Consider the following 24,618-nt stretch of genomic DNA (forward strand, 5'->3'; position numbering starts at 1 on the left):
ACCAAAACGCATGGTAAAACTGGATGTGGAAAATACAGTTTTACCCCTTATATTTTCTAAAGTTCACCTTACTTGGCATCAGGCTTTTGGCCCTCTAAGGCGACGCCTGAAAATATGATCAGACCACTGCACCTAACAGGTACAGGCCAAATGTAGCACTGGGTCCCAGGGCCATGCTCTCAAAATAGACTGCATGCTCTTGTGACACTACAAGTCCAGCATGCACTTCAAGTGTTGCCCCTGTTGTTAAATAAATGAATAGTGCCTGTAGTAAATAAATAATGAGTGCCCCCAGTAGATAGACTAATCAGTGTGCTTCCTCGGAGATAAAGTAATCATAATGCCTTCAATAGTATTGAATAGTTCCAGTGTCTTAATTAATAAATTCTTATTGCTGCCTTAATTAAGAAATTAATATGACCGCAGTAATTTCCAAATCTAGTCTTCTTAACTCCTTATGTACCTAAAATCAAATGTAGAAGAATAATCCATATGTGAAATTAAAAAACAAACAAAAAACCCAATGGATCGAAGGGTCCGCTCCAGAGCATCTACTTGACAGCCAATCGGCAGTTATCTATTACACCACAGAGGAATGATTATTTAATTTATCTATCTATGGCACAATTATTAATTTACCTAGTGGGGTACTATGATTAATTTAGCAACAGGTTTTAGGCTGGGTACACACTACAAAAAATTTCTCCCGATGCGATATCTTTAACAATTTTACCAATGATTGGGGGAAGAAAAAAAAGTCCCAAACAGCATGCCGATTCATGTGTACGCATTATACACGATTCACCTTCAGATCTGTATTCTTCATCTGTCATAACCATCAGCTGAAAAGATCGTAACTTTGCATACTCCATAGAGATCTATGGACACTGCCGGTCCTGAGTGCATAAAGACTGCAGAAATTGAATGGCATTATTCCATCGTTGGAGATTTTTCGTTCAGTTTAAAAATCGAATGAAACTATACGATGTGCTTTGGAACAGTAATAGTTCATTGTTGCATGTGATATTGGGCTGAACGGTCCTTTTAGCATGTGATATGCTGGGTACACCCTACCGATTTTTCACCCAATTACCAGGCCAAACACTTATAGTGCATGCACACAATAGTCTGCACCCTATGTTGAGAGTATGACACTTCTACCCACCGGCCAGAAAACTGGCCCTGTTGCTGAGTGGACTGGGCCTGTAGAAAACGGAGGGGAGGTTAGCAAGACCTCACTGGTGTATAAGACAACCAATCCATGTTCCTCTTAATGTTTGTGGGTTTGCCAGTTTGTATATAAAAGTTTATATAACGAATAGCGTTTTTGCCCAAGGTTGTGTTATTTATTTTTGTTGCCTTTAATTACACAGCTCTGCTCATTGTAGATACAAATGTATCAACAGAGCAGGTCTGTGTTGTGTTCAAAGGCGGCAAAATAAACAACTCTGCCTTAATGATGTAAAGGTTTTGGGGGTAAAAACTGAACGGGAAACATACGTATTGTATAGACACATATAATCTGATACAAAATATGTGAAGAACAGGCTTCTATCAATGTACAGTATATGAATTGGTAACAACATATACTGAATTTTATGTCTGCGCTTGTTCAATATTAACATTGTTTATTTAATAATTTTGTGATTGACATATGTAGAGGTTGTAGGTGAACACAGCATGTCCCCAACTTTAGCGGTTCTGCTCCTATAAAAGGATCTGGACCTATATCCTCCTGTTCTCTTTCCCTTTAATTGTTATGTCTTTTTGCAGTTTTGCATATGATTAGTTACACTGAATCAGGAAAACTTATAGTTCTTAAATGTAGAAGATCCTATATTTTAGCAGGTGGTTTATTGCTTTGTGGTGTTTGCAATGGTATATACAAAGCTGTTTAAGGGTTAATTGCATATATGGTTAACTTTACTATATATAGATTGTAAGTGGGATTTCTAATTCCTAGGTTTGTTTAATACCCAGTATTTGTATTATTTTGTTTTATCCCAATTGTAAAGCCCTGCAGAGTATGCTAGCACTATATAAATAAATGTTAATAGTAACTTGACCACATTATTGATGGATTAAAGAGAAGAGTTCTCTTGTTACTAGCACGTGCATTTATAATGCATCATTTTCATGTAATATAATTAATTGATAGCTTATGACATGCTTTTAAATCAGGATCTTTCTGATAATTTGAAATCATAAATACCAACTTTTGAGATCTCCCTTCTGCGAGGGGCTGCCGAGTCCTGGGGGCATGACCACACAGATTGCACCATTGGGCCACACCACCTCAGCGGGACATCACCATTTTCAGCCTATTGCTGCAGGGACAGGGCCACGATAACGTGGTTCCCTCTGAATCCTGTCCCTTCGCCATGCCCCAACCCACTTCAATAACAAAGTGAAGAAGCGGGAGGTTGCCCTGTTCTCCCGGGAGGACAGAAGGACTCTCAAAAATTCAGGAGTCTCCCGGGCATTTCGGGATAGTAGGCAACTATGTTTAAAATACATTCTGCCTGGTCTGTTATTTTCCCTGACAGCTATAGATAATTTCTATCTGAATATCTGCAGAGATGTACCTGCTTGACTTATTTTTGTACATAGCCCTTGAAAAGATGGATGCTATTAAAAAAAAATGTTCCATATTCCTGCAATCGTGTTGTGTTCCCAATACGACACAATAGATATTGCTACCATTCTAGTCAGCTTAGGGTAACAAGAAAACATATCACTAAAGAACTTTGTTCATCTTTCCCGACATAAACCAGGTGTGTAGTTGGTCCATGCTGTACTGACGAGCAGTTCATACATGGCTGGTGCATTGGTCAAAACACCACTTCTGCTATTTGCTATCACTTGTAAGTCTATTTACTAAGCTGCAATGAGCCAAGAATCTGGACAAAACAACGGTTTTATACAGAGAATAGCCATGTAGCTGTAGCTCTTCTTTAATCACGGGCTAAGCAGGAGAGCATTAACCTGTTTAACGCTGCTCACTGCAGTTCCCATAGGCTTCTATGGGGACTGTGATGTGTCCCAATTTAACAGGCCTTTAAAAAGCACCGTCATCTCAAGATGTCATTAGCTTAAGTTTTTAATGGAATCTGTAGGACTCCATCACTACCAGAGAAGCTGCTCCTCATTCATCGTTGGGTGACACTGCAATCCACAGGCGCAACCTTAGCCACTCATGCGCAATAGACACACAGGAATCAAAGGCTACATAAGAATTTTTTTAGTTACTGTAGGAGGGTAAGTTCATCAGGTATCTGATGTCCTGGCTTGATAAGTTCCAGCAGTACATAATTCATACTGCAGTGATACAAAATGGTTCTTATTGCCGCCCTCAAGCTACCAATGATAAATAGACCCCCTTGTTACACGTCACTTCTATCAATTGCTGCTGTTGTATGTTTTCTTATTCCCATACTGTACAGCACTTTTATCATCCCCCCACACCCATTAAATGTACCCCTTTTTTTTCTCTCGTATGGGACATAGGAATTTGTTATAGGATGAGTAGCTGGCTATCCAGTGTTCGGATATTTTGCATGAGATGCCAATAAATGCTTGTTTGTTATTTTATTGCCTCCGAGATATATTTTACTGATCTTTGTATAACAGATGACTTTTCAGTATTTGTATGTTTTGTATAAAAATAAATATGTTCCCAAGTCAAATTACAATGCATAGGAGTGTGTGGCTCATTTCTGCAATCGTCACATGGCCAACAAATGGGAACAGCAGTTTTTCGGAACTGCTGTTCCTGTGTTGGTTTTTTAATAAATTTGAGAAATATTTCAATCTATATCAATGTGATAAGGATTGAAACCATTTTTAAATTTTTGCGAAGATTGATAAATGGCCCCCAAAATAGAGCACAGTGGATGTGCTGCTTCAAATATGTTTGTTCTATGATTTGTTTTATCAGGTATTAATGAGCCAATTCATTTTAAATGTTCTCCTTTATTAGTAGCAACACTAAAAATGTATAAAGCTCATGTTTAAAATGAATATATATGAAAGGCTGTGTATGTATGAGCTGAATATAATAACTGGAGCATTTATACTTAACGAAGTACGTCCTTTGTGCTGTATTGCACTTCTGCTGCGAGTGCTCATACTAGGGGAGAGAGTGGATTGGTGGATCCAAACAGAGAGGTCAGTTATGTCAGAGCAACTCAGATCACTGCTTTTTGACTTTTATCGGATCCCACCAGGACACTGTCCTTGAATGTGTGGTAGGCATTGTAGCTGTCTGTAATGGAGCGGGGAGATACTCCATTACTGTTGAACATAGCTGCAGTGGAATATGAGCTTAACACTGAACAATGTGTTTTGTATTTTTGAACATTTTATGATTCAGAACTCAAAATTTTAAATTCTCTATTAAGTAAATGAAATAGGCATGTATTTTACACCAGTGTGGTTAATGAACCAAACTTGGCATACATTGTTTCACTTCTTTTTTTCTCTCCAATAAGACACATTGGTATATACGATTTGATGTTACAGTTGACATATTTGTTGTATTAGAACTTCAAGGCGACTCTCATAGTCAGGGCTTGTATAAGATGAACGTAGGATATTATTTTAGCTTAGTTCACAGAAGGGGTCCAGGATATATGATCTACCATGAGTCTACACATTTCCTTTCCAGTCAATGTTTTTCTAAGGTGATCAAATAAGAGGAACATCTGTGCTTTTCTAATGGTATGAGCGAGATCCTGACTGGTTACAAACATTATTATTAGAATTGCTGGGAAAAGTACTTAGCAATTCCTCTAATATGAGTCTTTGTTGGGTAATATAGGATTGTCTCTTCATTAGTCATTTTGTAACCATTGCACCTGGCTCTTACTAAAAACCATATATACTAAGCAGAGATTAGATGAAAACCACTAAACCCTAAATTAAATTGAAATTGAATGTTGATAAAATAATTGAATCAATTTTTTTGCTGACAAATGTATCAACTCCCCACTAGTTCACAGACTGCTACAGCTGTATCCTCAACGGGTAACTCCATCCAAAACTAACTAAAAATGGAACTTACCTGGAATTATCATCATCGTATTTATTTATATGGAACACAGAATCTGCAGCGCAGTACAATCAACAAGAAATAAACAAAAAATACAAATAAGTAATGGGCAAGAGAAACGATCGAATCAGTGCAAATCAATACAAGAGACTATAGAGAAAGCAACTACATAAGAAAACACAACTAGAACAAAGGAAACAGAAAAGAGGATGAGGAGGTAGAGAGGGCCAATACTGTACAGTATGATTCTGTGTGATGGCACAAACGGTCCAGGACTGGAGATGCCCATCCTTCTGAGCCACCGTTAAATGTGTTATAGCTGTGTTGAGGGATGGAGAGAACCAGTGATGGCAGAAGCCATGGTTAGTACCATTGTGATCTCAGGTTTTAGCTTTCGGGTGGAATTTTCTTTTAATAGATGATGTAGAATGTGCACACTGAAGCTTACCTCCCTCTTTACTTACCTCCTTGTTCTGATTTAGGCGGGGCAGTCCTGATTTGAGGGCTCTGTCCTGCCATCCCAATCGGAACAGCTTTGTCCCAATCGGTGGGAAAGTTGAGAGAGATTCTATTCACTGCTGTTCTGCATGGCAACAGAACAGGGCAACCTAGAGTTTCAAAAGCGCTTGGCACGCTCCCAGAGCATGGCAATGCCCCTCGTACTGATGCTGCATACCCAAATGTTAGAAGGTATATGAAAGTGTAAAGTATAAATCGCCTCTCTTTATTACTTACATTTGTTTCATACAACATGTCGTATTTTGTCTCCTGGCAAGTCATTGTACCATAGTAATGCCAAACTACAGGTTTAGTGTAAGATCCCTGTTTTTAAGGTAATACCAATGCAATAAGTTGCTGTTTTGTGGCTGATCACACCAGCTCAGTCCCAGCAACCTCTGTATAGCCCTGCGCCATGTGTTAGTATTAGCCTTGAATTAACAAAAATGCTGTCACATGTTTATAAATCAAATTTAAAATAAGTTGGGCAATCTTTTTATAGCCGAGGAAACACTTTATATATAGTTCTGCCAAGATGCTATTAAATAACGTTTCCAGAGTTTGCAGGTGCTTAGCCCAGATTTTCAGTCTCTGGATGCTAAACAGGTGGAAAAACAATAAAGGAATTAGGCAATTATATAAAATGGACTTATTTCCTTTCTCCAAGCACCAATGTACTAGTATGCATAATCTTACTTTATTGATTGATAGTTTGTAGTGAATATCATTAGATCTGCTTCACAGGCGTATCTATGCAGATTACGTTTGTCTACTCAAAGCATTATATGTAGTTTTATGTGAGCACAAATCTGTTATTCATGAGGTATGAGATAAATCAAATAAGATTGAGGATGTTTAATGGGATGCTGTCAGTTTGTGTAGTAAGCAGCCTTTAGAAATACTTATACCAATACAAGAAATTGATGCTAACCTATTTAAAATGGAAGGTATCCGCTTGGTACTAACAGGCAGTAATGCTGTGCCTCAGAGCCTATATATATATATATATATATATATATATATATATATATATATATATATATATATATATATGTCTATTTCATCTATAGAAGGTAAGTGAGCTGGTTAAGGTTTGGATCACATGCATCTAACTGGGTTAAGGTTTGAATCGCATGTATTTATCAGTGAATAGCTATATGCAGTACCTTACTCACAGTCCTCTCCTTGTATTTGGATTTCAGAATAATAGAAATTACACACCCTCTTTCATCATGCTGTTTCTCGAGATCTCTGTATGAGCTGCTAATAATTGGTCATAGCTTATGATTTCAGTTGGCATATTATGTGTTTCATGGACTCCAGTATCTAGTTTCAGGTTGCATTTTCTGATTCTAAAAATGTATTCACTGAAACTGATACAGCGGAATATTTCACCCTGCTGTCTGTGATGGTTAGGTGGCATTTTGTTAGGTCCTTGTCTACACATTAAAATAATGTCTGTAAGAAAAAGGATGACATAATTGTATTAAGGACATATTTCTCCAGTTTATGAAAATGAAAGTTGATGGTATTAACCTGTTTGAGGATTTTGTACGTTACTGATTTGATTGTATACAAGCTTTTTTTAACGTTTTTTTTGGCAAACATTTTATTGAGTGATGTAGTACACTACCTAAATGATATGTTTTGAGGCTGATAGGGAGGGGCATTCTGCTAGACTTAAACACACATGGTTTATATTAATATGAAATGGTCACTAACATTGAGCAGATGCTCTTCAATACACATTGTGTACCATATGAATACCTTTACCGGAGATCTAGCGTAGTTTGTTCTTTTGAAATATTATGCATTACAGATGTGAGGAATCCCATGAGTACTGAATGCTGAGCAAATTGTACAGTCAGTTTCAGACCCTTCTTTTCTGGGTAACACACCAATCTTCTCTGCATTGTTATGCTGTTCACAACTTCCATTTTATGGTGGAGCATTCTAGTATTAAAATGAAGAAAATCAAAAGAATAACAGAGTAAAGTCTGAGATGTATAACACAAGTAGAGCTCAGTGGTTGTCCTATGTGGGTACATTTAGGATTTTTAACTAGGTATCTGGACTTATAGCAAAAGTTTTAAGATCGTTTGGCTCATAGCAGCTTTGTTATATTTTTTTTTTTTACATATTCTTTCTTTAATAAACCAGTTAAGAGGTAATAACACATAACAAGAGCAAGGTGCAAACATCTAGATCCAGTTTAGGGTTTGTTAAATTTTTTTTGTAACTACAAATCATACTTGCCAACTTTTCCTCGTTGGCTTCAGGGAGATCCCGGGGGAGGTGGGTGTGTGGGAGCAGGGCTTGACGAATCGCATCATTTTGGCCCTGCCCCTGAACGGTTGTCACAATTTTGGCCAATTACAGAAGGGGGCGGGGCTAAGATTATGTAGTAATTGCATAATTAAGCCCCGCCCTCGCCACTTATCTATTGCGGGGGCGAGAACCGAGAGGTTGCCCTGCTCTCCCAGGAGCCCGGGAGGTCTCCCAGAAATGTGGAAGTCTCCCGGACATTCTGGTAGAGTAGGCAACAATGCGTTAACGAAAAGCAGCTAATGAATCTCTAAAGACTGAAGTGCCTTTTACATTTCTGTCTCCATTACTGAAGTCATGTTGTCTTACCTGTCAGTCTCTCATTAATTCTTGGTCACTATGAAAATGGCCACCTCCATAGGCATCAATTCATGGACATAGGACACAATTTCTGAACTGTGTCATGCCACAGATGGCGAAGTCAACCACGTCTTGTACTGGCTCAGCATCAGGGAGAATGCCAGACTTTTCAGAGAGTGAGGGAGATCACCCCTATTTCAGGGAGTCTCCATGACATTCAGGGAGAGTTGGCAAGTATGCTATAAACAAAACTGAGTGGTGCAGGGTGTGTGAAGGGGAGGTCCTAAAAATAGGGAGCAGGGGGGTGGTAATCACATTGGAATTTTTTGCATTCCCCTCAATAGTATTTTTGGAACACAACTTTTCCCATTTCCATGTGATTCTGCGCTTCAGGAAATTGGATCTTATTTTGATTAGCAAAATCTCATTTCACATACAAATGGAACTTGTTTGTGTCTTAGATCTGTTTCTTTACTAGCGTTAAGAGGACACCAAAAAGTAAAATAAAATAAAACACTGATGGCCTTAGAAGAGCACCTAACGTTTGTTTATTAAACCTTTTAATAGGTTTGCCTAACATTCGCATTTTGTTTTATACATGCAATAACGACCGTCCCGATCTCCCCTTACTCATTAATAAGTTAACAAATACATGAGACGATAGTGATCAGTATTTTAGGAGAAAAATGTTAAAGTTTAAATTAATGAAGGAATGATCCTAAAATGGTATTAAGTTGGAGTTTTCATTTTTTCACTGTTTCCACCATGTACATGTTCTGGTAGGTCCAGAAACCTGCAAAAGCAGGCACAATTACCCTGTTTACAGGGCTGTTTTCAAGGACTGGAAAAAGTGTGAGTGAACATTGTAATACGCTCTGCATAAAAATTGGGGCAAAAAAAAGCAGTGTGAATCAATGTTTTCATAAATGTCCTTTAGAGGTAGATTTATCAAACCTTCTGGAAAAATTGAGGCGTTGTCATAGTAACCAATCAGATTCTAGCTATAATTTTCTAGAATGTACTAGATAAATGATGGCTCGAATCTGATTGTCTGGTATTGGCAACATCTCTAGCTTTCTATTTTAGAAGGTTTTATACACGTACCTGCTTAATGTGTGCTTGTTTAGAGACTTCTCAAATATGGTCAAAATAATTGTCTGCTGGCAAATTAACACCATTATATCTTGTTTTCAGGCTCTTATCAATCTGCCTCCATATATCTCCCAGTGCGAAGATGTCCTGAATTTTTTTGAGGCCAGAATGGAAGACTATAACCCACCTAAAGAGTAAGTAACATCTTAGTAAATTGTATGTCCTTTAGTAGAGTTGTGTCATAAACTTTGGCATCCATAGATTGTAAGCTTGCGAGCAGGGCCTTCTCACCTCTTTGTCTGTTTTACGCAGTTTGTTTATTAGTTTACTATGTTTATCCCCAATTGTAAAGCGCTACGGAATATGTTGGCGCTGTATAAATAAATGTTGATGATGATGATGATAACACAACAAAAAAGCTCCATTTGGAGTGACTTATTAGGATGTTGCTCCTAAGGTGCATAGTTTGGGATTCTGATTATTTTAGTGAGGCTGTCACTATATCTCTTTGTAACGTACCCTCTATTGTGAAGGTCTAATGAGGCTGTTTAATCAACTGGGAGGAATACAGTTTTAAGGAATAGCAAATGACATAACTGTAGTGAACAAAACATAATCTTAAGTGTCTGCAGTGTAAATATTGTATATCAAATTAATCCATTCATAATTTGATCCTAAGCTATAAATTGTGAGCCCAGTATCTGTGTTTATTATGTGGCTTTGCACACCCCTGTGTTACAAATCAACAGTGTTATCTTTTAGGGTAAGCTGAGCAACTTCAAAGGCCCCCTGCGGTGAGCTACATCCTGGCATAGGAGAGTTTCTTGACACCTAGACTGATGCTTGGGAGCCACTCCTAGCAGGAGTATTTTATGGAGGCAAATATAATTTTGTTTCCAAAATGCCACTTAAAATCATTGCTGGGGAGAGGGAAACAGGTTTGTATATTAAATGGAAATACCATTCATTTAATATTGGGACTGCTTGTTAAATTTTATTAAATGTGGATGCTACTGATTTAACTACAGGGCTGGTTAGGGCTTCCTATATTTCATTTACCTGTCTTATTTACAAATAGGGCCCCAACATTCCAGGATCCAGTCAAGCAGCAACTGAGTTAGCGGCCATAGGTAGTAAAAGCTGCAAGAAGAGGAAGGAGAGAGCAGGACAGTCTACCACTTCTGCATCAATCTGTCCAAGGGAGATGGGGTCGAGGAGTAGCAGGGGGCCCTGCGTGTTTCATTTGTACTGGGCCCCACAATTTCTGATGGCAGCCCTGTTGCTGATTACTCTGGCTGAATCCTCCAGACTACTATCTTTGGTTTAGAAATGCTGGGAAATAGTGTTCATTTCCCAAAGGTCCCCAGATCCCTAAATCAATTTCAGTGTTCACTATTATATGTAACTCAAAAGAACAACAGGTATAGGCATTTCACACAAACAGACCATCATCATTTATTTATATAGCGCCACTAATTACGCAGCGCTGTGCAGAAAACGCACTCACATCAATCCCTGCCCCAATAGAGCTTACAGTCTAAATTTACACACACACACACACACACACACACACACACACACACACACACACACACACGTCAATTTTGATACTAGACAATTAAGCCACTGGTATATTTTTGGATCTTTAGTAGAATGTATGTTTATTGTTCAGAAATGCTCCTAAAAGAGTTCTTACACACATTTAAAAAGAAAATGTTATACATGTAGCTTTTTGTCATTTTACACACACACATGCTGAACCATAATTTTTACTTTACATTGCTGTCAGTGATAGAGGTGTGTGCTCTCCTCAAATCCTTGCTAAGCCCCCACTCCCACCTGTCTTCTCTAAGTCAATCTCCTGCCTGAAATAACTTCCAGGATTTTGTCATTGGGATCTAGCACCACATCCAAGCTAAATTGGCTCCAGAGGCTGGCTCTAAGAGACAGGGGCAAGACTCTAAGAACTTGGTGGTGGTTCCTTGCTCTCTCCAATGAGCAGGATCCCATCGGTGCTACAGGAAAGAGGTGCGATGTCTGGGGAATCGGATTGCAAACCCCTTTCACACACACTCCTGTAGGCTTCATGCAAACTCTGCACTGAGCTATTGTGGGGTTCCCAGCGCTTACTTCTTCCTTTCCTTGGGGATGGAGAAAGTAGTTAGACATTGCTGGGCTTCACAGCAACTTTGGGGGGAAGGTGGACCTGGCCACAGTGCTAAAATGCACATTGGTAGTCATCGACTTTTTACCCACTACCCATGAGTATTAATGATGAATACTAGAGCTGTATTTCCATATAGAGGTAACAGAGGCCTGATTAAGATGGCATCTGACTAGAGCTGTATAATAGACCTTACAATACTGGAAATTCCTCTCGCATAGCCTCTAATTATAACTGTGAGACATAAACACTATTCTCTGTGGAAAAATATATATTTGTCACTTTTTTATGGTTTCGCAACCTTTTTATGAGTCTGGAACTTTTTTTTCAGAAACGTCCTCTTTCTGTTAAGGAAACAGATGTAGACAAAGTCACTGACTGGCGCAGACAGATTTAGAGTGGTTTTCCCCATTCATATAAGATTAATTTATTAGTCTATACATGACCAATTCTGTAATTTACTACATCCGTAGCTTTTTCTTTCAAATTTCTATTAATGCTCTCTAAATACAGTATTCGGTACTCAGAGACCATTCCAGGATGATACAAATGTGTATACCAATATGAAGACACAGTTGACTGGTACAAGCTATACAACAAAATAAAAACAATCTAAATATTACAAGTTCGGGGGACCGTGTATATTCTAGTACATTAAGGTTATTTTAGGATGTACAACACCTTAAGCACAGGGCAGACAGCAGAACTTGTTATGGATATGTATTGGAGAGAATTAATGTATGTCGGTGATGAGCACCATGATTTAGACTTGGTAAAAAAAACTTCCCCAAAATGACCTTCCACATCCCCATCACTTATCCTAAAATGCCACCACATGCCACTCATAGCCCCAACTTGCTCCAAAATTTACCCACATGCCTCCATGCCTCTCATTAACACCACTTGCCACTCAGGTCTCCCACTTGGCAATGCACATACTAACCCCAAAAATGTCTCACATGTACTCAAAACCTTCTCCACGTTTCCTTCAAAGCTCCCACCACTCACAAGTGCAAGTGACCCCCCCCCCTTACTAATTATCAAATGACCAGTAATTAACATTCCTATCTGTGCAGAGTTTGTATGCTCTTCCCATGTTTATGTGGGTTTCCTCTGGGTGCTTCGGTTTCCTCCCACACTCCAAAAGTAGTAGGTTAATTGGCTGCTATTAAATTGATCCAAGTGTGTGTGTGTGTTAGGAAATTTAGACTGTAAGCGCCAATGGGGCAGGGACTGATGTGAGTGAGTTCTCTGTACAGCGATGCGGAGTAAGTGAATAATAGCTGTTGATGATGATTAGTGCCACCCTGACAAAAAGTTATTCCTTATTTTGTCGATGTAGTTCGGTTATCTCCTGTGGAGGAAGATCACATGGTGCAGACTGCATTGCATTCACTCCTCCTCTCCTCTGATGTTCTGGGTCACCTCCCTGCTTTGTACAGAGGAGATTACAGGGTGCAGAAGCTGACTGCTCCAATCACATTGTCTTATTTTCTGTTTTAGGATATAAAGCAGCAAATAAGTCAGAACAGGAATATAGAGCTTAGGGCTTCCGGTGCCCTTGGAGACCGGGTGTCAAGACTCAAATCAGCAGCCTATTAGAAACATTTTAAAGGAAAAAAAAATGCATGTGACCCAACCAAAGATAGCCCACTATGGGACTGGCCTGGGGAGCAGGTTCCCTCCTGCCCCCTAGCCCAGCCTGCCCCTGCCTTGGAGCCTTGTGTTGCATATAACTGATGTATTTGATGTTTATATGCAATGCTGCCATATGTTTTGGGACTGTTGTGGGTCACGCATAGACTGGTATATAGAGAGGCTTAGGGTGCAGGAAAAAGTTATACATCACCTAGATTGTACTCCCAACAGTAATTAATGCCAAATTACAAAGAGCATAGCTTTATGACATACATTAAGAAGTGACTCTTCTCCGTTAAGGTGGAATGTAAGTTAAGTGGGGATAGTAGGAAGTTTAGGAAGAGGGGTCAGACCCCTGCTGCGCTCCAGTCATTTGTGATCTCCGCTCAGTAACCAGGTGAGATTGGTTTGGGGAGAGATGCATATTATACTTTCAACTTCCTTAAATTGCTTAAACAAAAAACAAAACACTTTTTTCCCTTTTAAACAGGAAACACTTTTATGCTGATTCTCTAAGACATTCTAAGAAATCACAAATTACTTGGGACTCTTGGAGGGAAGTCAAGTATGATAATTGCACAATTCATGATTGCGTTGCTTGTCTTGTGACAACATCCTCTAACCAAAAACATTTAATTGGTAAAAACAACTCAAGAAAGTATAAAGTAGTGAAAAATGTAATACATTCTATTTAACAGCAGTTAGTCTGCTACTGGGATATAGCATTTTGGGGCTGTGCTTTTTCACTAGTGTGAATATTACGGAACTGGTGTAAGGAGAACGATTACTCACACTATGTAGCCTTAATACAATGTGTGTGGTAAACAAAAAAACACCTCGCAGAAGAAAAGAGTTGTGTTTTTTATTATTTTTTTATCTTAAAAGGCAACTTTTAAAAATTCACTGTAATAACATCCCCTTTTGTTACAATAGGGTTTCCACGATATGCGCTACACAAGCAGCCTGAATATCAGGGAAATCTGCAGCATAGGGTAGCTTTGCTATGGCAGAACTAGCCAAGGCTTTAAGTCCGGGGGCCTCTGAAGCCTTTATAGGTATGCAAAAAAACATAACCGCTCCCCTCCCCAAAGATTATCATCCGCACCCCAAAAGGAGCTTGGGCTCTTCCTAACACATCTGGACTGTGGGTACCAGGGTAACAAGGAATATTGGGAAACTTGGAGTTTGCATTCCAAACAGATCCCATTATAATGTTACCATAAGAGCCCATTCCATTGTACTTAAAAAGTAATACAATGTAAATAAAAAAGACACAATTATTAAATAAACTTTTATTGAAATAAAAACTCCTCAAACCCTCATTCACTAATTTATTAATAAGAAAAAAGAGAGAATGAGAACTGCTAATCTTGGAGCTCTGCCAGAGAATGAGAGAAGTGTCAATAATTACTCTGCCAATTACAAGATATTTCCCATGCAAAATGGGATGTCATTGGCTGGCTGTGAGGGTGGAATTCCAAGAACTCTATTCATGTCAATGTCCCATACATTTCAATAGTGTTTCTACATGCAGCACATAAACTCTATTGAAATGAATGAGCCATAGAAATGAATGGACCATTGACTAATTGGGGGAAAAATACAACACACGCTGGTTAAACCGCTCATGTTAACCCATAATGAGTATGGACACAATGTGGTCCCATATAAATATATGGACGTTATGTGCCATTTTTTGAAAGCACTGAAATGGAGCAGGCAGTGTCCAGGTAGTGCAGCATTGCGCACAATTGAATCTCCCCCTAGATGGTAAACTTTTGGGCAGAGGTATCTTTACTTTCTGTTTTATGTCATTGTATTTAATTTGTATCATTATGCTGCTCAATATACATCGATGTGTAAGATTTTTGATATATCATGCTTTCAAAATGTCAAAATTCCATTCAGTCATCATTAGTATACGATCTCTGAACCTTAATGTGCATGAAAGCAAAGTTGCTCAGGTCAACGGCCAATATGACCTAAGCCCTCCATGTAATCTACCAGGCTACAGCTTCTGAGTAAAAATACTCTGAATATGAATCATAAATTCAGACAAGGCCTTGGTATTATTTCTACATTGATACCAGCCACAACAGGACACATGTTTTCTCATTGTCTTGGCTTTGTGAACTAGCCCAGTTTACTTAAGTCCAGGTGATTATCAAATGCTATCTTATCAAACCACCAGTCAATGCAAGACTAAGCTAAGAATAAGCTACCTTCTCACAAGTATGATTTAGCAATTTGAAACTACAGCCTTCAATACTGATACGGCAGCAAGCCAAGGAGGATGAGCTGGAATATCTCCTCTGCATGCCCTGTTTAACTCGCAGTGTCTTATTATCTTAAGTGCACTAAAGGCTTCATTAGCTAATAGCAGTGCCTGTCATGTCATATTTTTCATTCGTCCTCTGGGGATAGGAGAAGACATCTCATCCATTAGAATTCCCATCAGTAACTGTGACTTTTCCACAGTTAGGAATCCTCACCATTGCACAGACTTTTGATGATCAGAAACCATAATAAACTGGCTGAATTATTGAAATGTACTTTGAGAGCTTCAATTGCACTATTCTTATTTTTAATATGTAATTTTAATTGTTCTATGGCCATAAGAAGTAGTAGAGATAAAACTGATGTTGCAAAGAATGTCCACAGCATTTAACATGCATTTTCTGGCATACACAGTTGTTTTATTATTATTATTATTATTATTATTATTATTATTATTATTATTATTATTATTATTATTATGATGATGATGATGCATTATTACATCATTATAAACAAAACAGTTGTAGCTATTATGTATTATGTTACCTGTTAACTGTAAAAGCTTTCATGGACCCTTCACATAGCCAGGATGGAAGCAGAGCCAATATTCTGCTTGTTAATTCACTAGGACTTAGAGGCCTAATTATTACATGAGGCATAAAGTTTCTTATGCCTCTAAAAACATCAAAAAATAGTTTGACATCAAAAAGATGAAGATAAAATATAAATAAAACTCCTTTTTAATGACCTAATAAATACTATGTGATCATCTAATATGGCCAAAATTGTGACATCATACTGTTTAAAGAAGCATTTGGCTTGTTGTCAAAAATTGTTATTGTGTGGGGTAATGATGGAGAAGCAATGGGACAAGATTATCTGCAAGAGAGAATAACATGTACCATATCTATTTATTTAATAGTTGCATTAATTCAATCCAATCAGTCTGAGTGTGCACCTGGAAATACCAAATGTTTCCCAATTTTGTAATATCTGGAACTTGCTGTCGTCTGATATGTGAATGTGTTATTGATATTATGTACTGATATTATATACTCATATTATAGATTAGTGACAGTGATAGATTTTGTTGTGTTTTTGTGAACCTTCGCACAATGTCTACGTACACTCTGATATGGATATCTCATTTCACTATTCTGTTTGTATTACTAGAATCATTCTCTAGCTCTGCCTGCATACTCAAGTATGCAAACACATTGCTTTAGATAGATCATATAAGATTATGCTCAATTGATGAATATAAGGATTAGGAAAACTAACTTTGTAACACAGGACTTGAAAGTACTTTATTGGAGGTGTAATTACATGTGCAGCATGTACTGCTACCACATAAATGACTCCCCATAATTGGATTTACAGACAATAGAACTGTGTGTTTGTTAGTGTCCATTACATAACACATGTTACTAGTAACATAACAAATATGCTCGGTAGAGAAGTGAGGTCGTTTTTCTAACGACACTATTTGGTAGCAAAATTCTACAATGTTTTCTTATTGGCTGTCCGGGTATCAGAATGTAGGAAATTGTAGGTGGTGAAGAATGATTTGTTTGTCGTTTTGTGGCCTGTGAGACTTGAGATATGTGGTGGGTCAGGATGGACTTACTATGTTGCTCCTTCTCAACCAAACGTTTTTGTTTGGCAGGATGGACTTACTATGTCACTGCTTCTCTTGTTTGAGGGGTGGGGGTGGGGGGGGTTCCGCTGGCTTTCAGCAACTAGTCTATTGATGGTTGAAAGGGGTGGGAAAGGATCGCTGTACGAGATTATTGGTGGCGTGAAACTACTTGGTCATGGTTGTATGCTATAGTAGTGTTTCCCAAACCCAGGCCTTGGGGACCCCTAACAGTGCAGGTTTTCCAGGTCACAAGTGAAATAATTATACAACCAGTGGTTGTATCTGTTACAATGTGTCAGGTAGTAATAAATACACCTGTGCTCCAGCAAGGAGATATGGAAAATATGCACTGTTAGGGGGCTGTGAGGACTGAGTTTAGGAAACCTTGGGCTATAGGAACTACTGAGGTCTTCTTTTGTCTGCTGTATTGGAGTTAAATTGTTATTATTCTTTAGTACTCTTGAAATTCGCATTTTAAGGAACAGATTCAATTGTAAAAAAAATCAGCGCACAGTGTCCGCAAGACACTTTATTGAAGGATCTGCTCACTTTTGCTTGCGCCCAATAGAGACTCGAGCATAAGTGAGCATTACTTTTTTACTGTATAAATGGTAAAAAACGCACAGCTGCGATGTTCCTGGGATCACCGCGGCTAATTGAATCTGGCCTTAAATGTAGTTTTTTGTTTTTATAGCAACTCTTGGGGAAGATGTATTTTTTACGAATTGGTTAACAATATGTAATGAAGGTATGTTATAGATGGGGCTGATTCTGGGGATTTTTGAGTATATGAAGCTATAGTATTCTAATCTTGTGTCATCTTTTTTGGTCATGGCATGGATTTGTTTGGAATTGTATTTGGAAAGAGAATTGGGAATAGAGCTAACCTTACGGAAAGTGTCAGAAAGGTTGCGTGGATTGTTATTTCTAGAGATGGTCACTGACCCCCGTGTTTTGGTTTTGGATTCGGTTTTGGATCTGGATTACCGTCGTGTTTTGGTTTTGGTTTTGGTTTTGCAAAACCGCCATTGCGTCTTTTGGTTTTGGTTTTGTTTTTGTTTGGTTTTGTTTTGCTATTTTGTTGGAAAATCCATGTTTTTGTGCCTAAAATAACCCAATTTAGTGCTCCAACTGTTTTAGAGATAAGTAATCTAATTGTTGAGGTAATAAATCATCCAAAAAAACAGTTTAATTCTTTGTTGGTAGGCCTTCATTTATTCTACACACAAAACAGATTGTCTTCCTCTCCATCTATGCATATTGGCAATGCAGCCATCGTCTTTGGATGTATATTACACCCTACACTTATACTTAAATATGTAAAGAAATGGAAAAAGACAGTTTGCTTTCTGTCTCTATAGGCCCCCCTCCACTTTTAAAAAAAAAAAAAAAAAAAATTCAGCCATTATAGACTGTACAATATTAATTGACATGGAGAAAGCCAGTTTGGTTTCTGTCTCTCTAGGCCCCCCTCCACTTGTATAAAATACTAATAAATTCAGCCGTTATAGACTGTACAATAAAAATTGAAATGGACAAAGGCAGTTTGGTATCTGTCTGCATCAGATCCTCTCTCCACTAGGAGTAAAATAGAAAACTATTCAGCCGTTATATAATCTAGAATATAAATAGAAATTGAGAAAGGCAATTTGGTATCTGTCTGCATCATAATCATCAACATCATCATTAGCGCCCTCGTCGCCTACACAAATCTCCCCCTCATCCTCTTCTAATTCCAAAGTGGCATCCTCAATTTGGGTATCACCGGCTACACTCGGGCTATTAAGGCACACATCAGCAGAATGCTCACGATTAGACATCCCACTGTTGGATGGACTCTCTACAGGGATTGTTGTCATTTGTGAATCAGAGCAAACATTCTCCTCTAATGCCTTACTGTTATCTTGCAGCTCGGCTTTGACGCGTAACAGTAGTTGTGCACCAATTGTTTTTATTGTCACTTAACTTTTGCTTAGTTACACTTCTTTTTCGCTTCAATACAGTAAAAAAAAATTTGTTTTTTGCACTAATTTGGAAACACTCTGTTGTTTGACATCGCTTTGGCCAGATGACGTACTGGGAACACTAACATCAGAACTGGTGACAGTACCTGGTTGCTCATTCTGATCATATGTGGACTGCTTTGAATCCATTCTGAGCGCAAAGCACTGGGGAGTGCTAAAAATTATTTGGTAGATACTGCTGACAGGTATGACTTTTGACAGCCAGAAATATTAATGCACAATTAGGGAGGACACCCCAAAAGCACTGAGGAGTGCTAAAAATTATTTAGTAGATACTGCTGACAGATATGACTTTTGACAGCCAGAAATATTAATGCACAATTAGGGAGGACACCCCAAAAGCACTGAGGAGTGCTACAAATTATTTAGTAGATACTGCTGACAGATATGACTTTTGACAGCCAGAAATATTAATGCACAATTAGGGAGGACACCCCAAAAGCACTGAGGAGTGCTACAAATTATTTAGTAGATACTGCTGACAGATATGACTTTTGACAGCCAGAAATATTAATGCACAATTAGGGAGGACACCCCAAAAGCACTGAGGTGTGCTAAAAATTATTTAGTAGATACTGCTGACAGATATGACTTTTGACAGCCAGAAATATTAATGCACAATTAGGGAGGACACCCCAAAAGCACTGAGGAGTGCTAAAAATTATTTAGTAGATACTGCTGACAGATATGACTTTTGACAGCCAGAAATATTAATGCACAATTAGGGAGGACACCCCAAAAGCACTGAGGAGTGCTAAAAATTATTTAGTAGATACTGCTGACAGATATGACTTTTGACAGCCAGAAATATTTATGCACAATTATGGGGGACACCCCAAAAGCGCTGGGGAGTGCCAAATATGAAGAAAAAATAATAAACCTCTATCCTCCTCTCTGCACTAGCGATTTTGGTTAGAGCAATTGCAAGAACAATATTGTATTCTCTGTCCCTGCTCTAATTAGCCTATGACTACACCCTGCTCTCTCCCTCTGTCAAATGGCGATGGATTGCTGTGGAGGCGTGTATTTATAAAGTTGAAGTATCGCGAGAACCGAGCCCCGAGATCCGACGACGTCACAATGACGTTCGGCCTCGATTTGGATTCGGAATGGGCGGGAGAGTACCGAGCTGCTCAGCTCGGTACTCGGATACCCAAAGTTCGGGTGGGTTCGGTTCTCGGAGAACCGGACCCGCCCATCTCTAGTTATTTCCCATGCCCTTACTTTGCCTGTAACCTTATCTTCTATTTCTTTGTATTTTTGTTCTACTTGGTGTTCATATCCTCATTCTCTAAGCATCATATTGTGAGGTTATGGTTAATAGTTTGGATGAGTTTGATGGGATTTGTGGCATGCAGTGATGTGCACTAATTCCTTATGCAGTTCAGCATATAATGCTGTGCTCTTATTGATTAGCTTTACATAAGGCTACAAGAGTAATCCTCTATAAAATCATTCTAATCAGTGATAAAAGCATTTATTAATGTAATATTGGCTTGATGTCTAAATTCATCTTTCAAGAGATTGTTGAGCTTATGAAAAAAATGAATCAGATGTTCATTAAAGACAAACAGTGCTGGAGTTCCGGGTTTTATAATGGTTGATTGCAATTGTGCAAAATGTTTCCCGCATTGTGTTGATCATGAAGCTATGTATTCCATTGTAATGAGGTGCTGCTTCTTCTCTATACACCTAGGAAACTAAGATTGCCATATAAACACAATTATATTTAATAAATATTGTGGCAAGAGCCCGCTACTGCAGAAGCACACGCGAACACCTTCTTCCTTTTTATGGTTCTTTATTGTCAGGATGGTAAATGTTTGACACCGTATACTTGTACAGCAATCATGGAGACCCTAAACACTAGCTATACATAGTCCAGCTCTCTCTCAGGACCAGCCAGCTCACCCAGCAGTGGTCTCCCTGAACAAATGAAACAAACAAGCTTTTATACATGATGCTCCTCCCCCAGTCTTAGCTTGATGGACAGGCGACACACCCACCTTCTCTTTAAAAGAAAACACCCATCACTGCCTCTGTTTGCACAACCAGACACGCCCTGTCTGTTTGCTGAGAGGAAGGATTTCAGATCATGTAAGTTTAACCAAATTTAAACTATTGCTTTTCATACATAAGTCTTCACTCTAGGTGCATTACTGCACAAATGTTTTACTCTACTTCCCTGCTTTCTCTGTATATTGCCAGCTAAATGCCTCCTTTTGTTACAATATGTATTTAAGTAAATGGCTCTGGAAACAAGTTTGGTCCTCCTACTTACACACCCCCCGCTGCCATTTTAAAGTGATAAACATAATTGATTTTCCATAACAAACAGTGCCATGGAGCAGCCCACATGGCTCCAACTAGGGAGAGAAGCATGCTAGTAGAGTTTTACAGTAGGTTGTAGTGTGGCTTTACTAATACGTTTTTACTCCCAATTGGGTACTACACTCACCTGCAGATCTGCATCTCTGGATCTCTACAGAAAAATGGCTCCCCAGTGCAAATCATGAATTGGTGCATAAATGGCTATCTTAGTTTGTCCATTGTGATGTCTATTGATTATGAGTGCATATTGATTATCACTATTGACATATTCTGTTCCCTTTACATTGTTATGCAGTGTGTGGTTACTGTCTGTTTTTTGTTCTGTTACTTTTCCCATCTGCGAGTTATGTCGTCTGTTCAGTTATTTGTTTAATGTGCAGTTATGTGTAGATTACATGTACTCTATTATACCTTGTGCCAAAAACTCAAAAGTGAACAAGTCTCCATTTCGTTCAGCTATGCAAATTGGACCTGTAAGGCATGTGACTCAATGCTAACAATAAATTCCACCACTTTTAAAATTACTAACTCCCAAACTTTTTAATGAGGGAGGATTTTGTTTGGTCTTTTGTTTCCCATTGTTTTGTTTATGTAAACCATTGTAACTGTATGAGCTGCGTTCAAACAAGATCAGTTGTTAAAAATGTATGTGATCAAATATAATGGATAAAATAATAGGTTAAAAAAAAAGTATATATATACCTCCTATCAAAAAGAAAAACTGCAAGGGGTGTGCACCCACATTGTATAAACCAAACAAGTTTGTGCTCTGCACTCACCAAATACACAATTCATGCTGTTTTAACTCCTTTTTTGTATTAAAAAAGATAAATGTTCCATATATTGCAATATGTGTTAAGCTGACCGACTTTCGCCAAAGTCCTACAATAAATATAACTATGAATTCATTCTGAACTTTAACCATACTTGCCAACTCAACCGGAATGTCCGGGGGAGCAACATGCTTCCCAAAATGACGCGGTGAACCGCTTCATTTTGGCCCCACCCCCCGCGAAAAAACAGCATTTTGTCCGGTGGGGGGAGCCAAAATGACGCAACTCACCGCGCCCCGCCCCACCCACCCTCCAACCACGCCCCCCTGTCTGGGATCTCCCACAATTAGCTTGCCAAAGGTTGGCAAGTATGACTTTAACATTATCATTGCTATACTTGGATTTAATTATACCGCTATCATACTGCTGCCCATGCAATTTCCCAGGTTTTTCAAGCCAGGTTTTTGCCGAGTCTCCAAGCGTCCCCTGCTCAAAGACCTCATTCACACTGCACTTTGGACCCGGGAATTTCCTGGGTCGACCCCATTCATACTGAACATGGGTCTGCCCTGGCAATAAGTGAGAGTCCTCACAAGAGGGGCTTTCATTGGCTGAAAAATACTGAGGTCATTTAAAGGGGACTTGTTTTTTTTTGCACACAAAGATGAGGTCAAATTGGATGGTTACTGTTCATGTTTTATTGCATTTATTTGCTGTTTTATGCAGCAGCATAGCGATGACGTCATCCACAAGTGTCCCAGACACCCAATCAGCTGCTTTATGTGGTCTCGCCATTCATACTGCAGGCTAAGCAGGGTCGACACAGGAATTACCCCACCAAAAGTCCCGGGTCTAAATCCTGGGTCTTCAGACCTGGAATTTTTCACTAACACCATTCATACTGCACCTAAACCCGAGTCGTCTGGGCTTGCCCCGGCACAAACCCGGATTTTACATGCAGTATGAATGGGGTAATGACTTGCGTTGTAATAACAAAAATAAACTGATCTTTTGTAATCATTCACATTGTATAAATGCATAAAAAAACATTGCTCTGCATTTGCCAAATAATTGGCGCTGTTATAATTATTTTTCTTTGTTAAAAAATATGGAATAATAGTTCTCTCTTGCACCCCATTTCTAGTCCTTTACATTAACTAAATCCAATTTATGTCAGGTGATTCGCAAAGTGTACCAATTAAGTCACTAAAATGGATTTGATCTGTTTATCCCGAGGTGCACTGAGATGGAATGTTTTTGTTAGGAGTTTGTCCAATCTCTCTTCTATTATATCAATATAAATATCATTGATGTAATTTGATTAAACTGTTGCTACATACTGTTATTTATGATATTGTCACATGAAGCCTATTCTGATATAATTATATATACTGTATTATCACTGTAGCCTAATGCACATTTAATATATTACATCAGCATTTAAATGACAACATAATACACCTTTATATTCTAGAAACTTTTATAAAAAGTTTATAAGTTGTTTGTCAGCTTGTGCGTGATTGCATAAAATGAACAATAATCTGGTTACCTGACAGTCTAAATATACTGAACAAGAGCCAAGAATGTGTTGATGTTCCATCCATTAGAGAACATCTGTGCACATCATTGTTCTGAACCACTTTTCACAAACTAATAAAGATCAAGAGCATGTGTCATGTGATCTGGCTCCTTGTGAGATCATTGATAATACAAAGTATCTTGTACATCCATTCCCGTGGTATTAATTAACTGTATAACCGAGTCATTGTTTTTGAAAGACACATACGTTGTTTGATACAAGATGGGTATCAGAACAAATTATCCAATCATCCATTCATTATCCATTCATTTTTTTGTTTTTCAGATTTTAATATTTTGAGCATACGAAATAGAAGATCTTTATTTAATAAAAGAAGATGTAGCTTTGCAGATTGCCAAACAGTTTTTTAGGCTCTGGACATGCCACTCCTGCTCCTGACTGCAAGCAGATGTTGGTATAGGGACATTGGAATTAGCAGGCTCCATTCCCATACCTAATTGCTTGCTTTCACGGACATTTAAAAGTGCTAGTAAAAACATGTTTTTTAACACCAGTGGATGTGTGTTTTTTTGTTTTTGTTTTAAAAGTGGAATTAAATAATCCAAAGTGTGAACTGATTAGATCCAATTGTGAACTGCATTCCTCACCTTAGCGCTTTGCACCAGGTAATCATCTACTGTGCACATCTAAAGACCAAATGAAAAGGGCAATCCATCGTACTGCATTTTCATTTTGTTTTGTATTTGATTGTTTTTTTCTATTTTAAATCAACACCTATCTGTCTAAAAGCAACTGTAGACCATTTAAATAAAAGATAATAATAATACTGCAATTATTTCATTTGGTCTCCTCCCCAGTGATATTAGTGCGCTGTTTACATGGAGGCATTCTGGCAGTTCTCTGCGATATCAAGGTGGTGCATAGGGAAATCCTTTTTTTTTTTTTTTTTTTTTCTTTTAAGGCCCAA

At 38.4% G+C, this 24,618-nt stretch overlaps 1 protein-coding gene across 2 annotated transcripts in view; it reads left to right on the top strand.

Annotated features, from left to right (window-relative positions):
• SH3PXD2B (SH3 and PX domains 2B) overlaps window positions 1-24,618 on the top strand; it is a 146,796-nt gene that overhangs the window by 92,371 nt on the left and 29,807 nt on the right. For both annotated transcript variants that reach the window (XM_075209626.1, XM_075209627.1), the window contains exon 5: window positions 9,368-9,459. In XM_075209626.1, the coding sequence (XP_075065727.1) occupies window positions 9,368-9,459 (92 nt within the window). The remainder of the gene's footprint in view (window positions 1-9,367; window positions 9,460-24,618) is intronic.

Source organism: Mixophyes fleayi, chromosome 4 (assembly GCF_038048845.1).
Source record: "Mixophyes fleayi isolate aMixFle1 chromosome 4, aMixFle1.hap1, whole genome shotgun sequence".
Classification (NCBI taxonomy): domain Eukaryota; kingdom Metazoa; phylum Chordata; class Amphibia; order Anura; family Limnodynastidae; genus Mixophyes; species Mixophyes fleayi.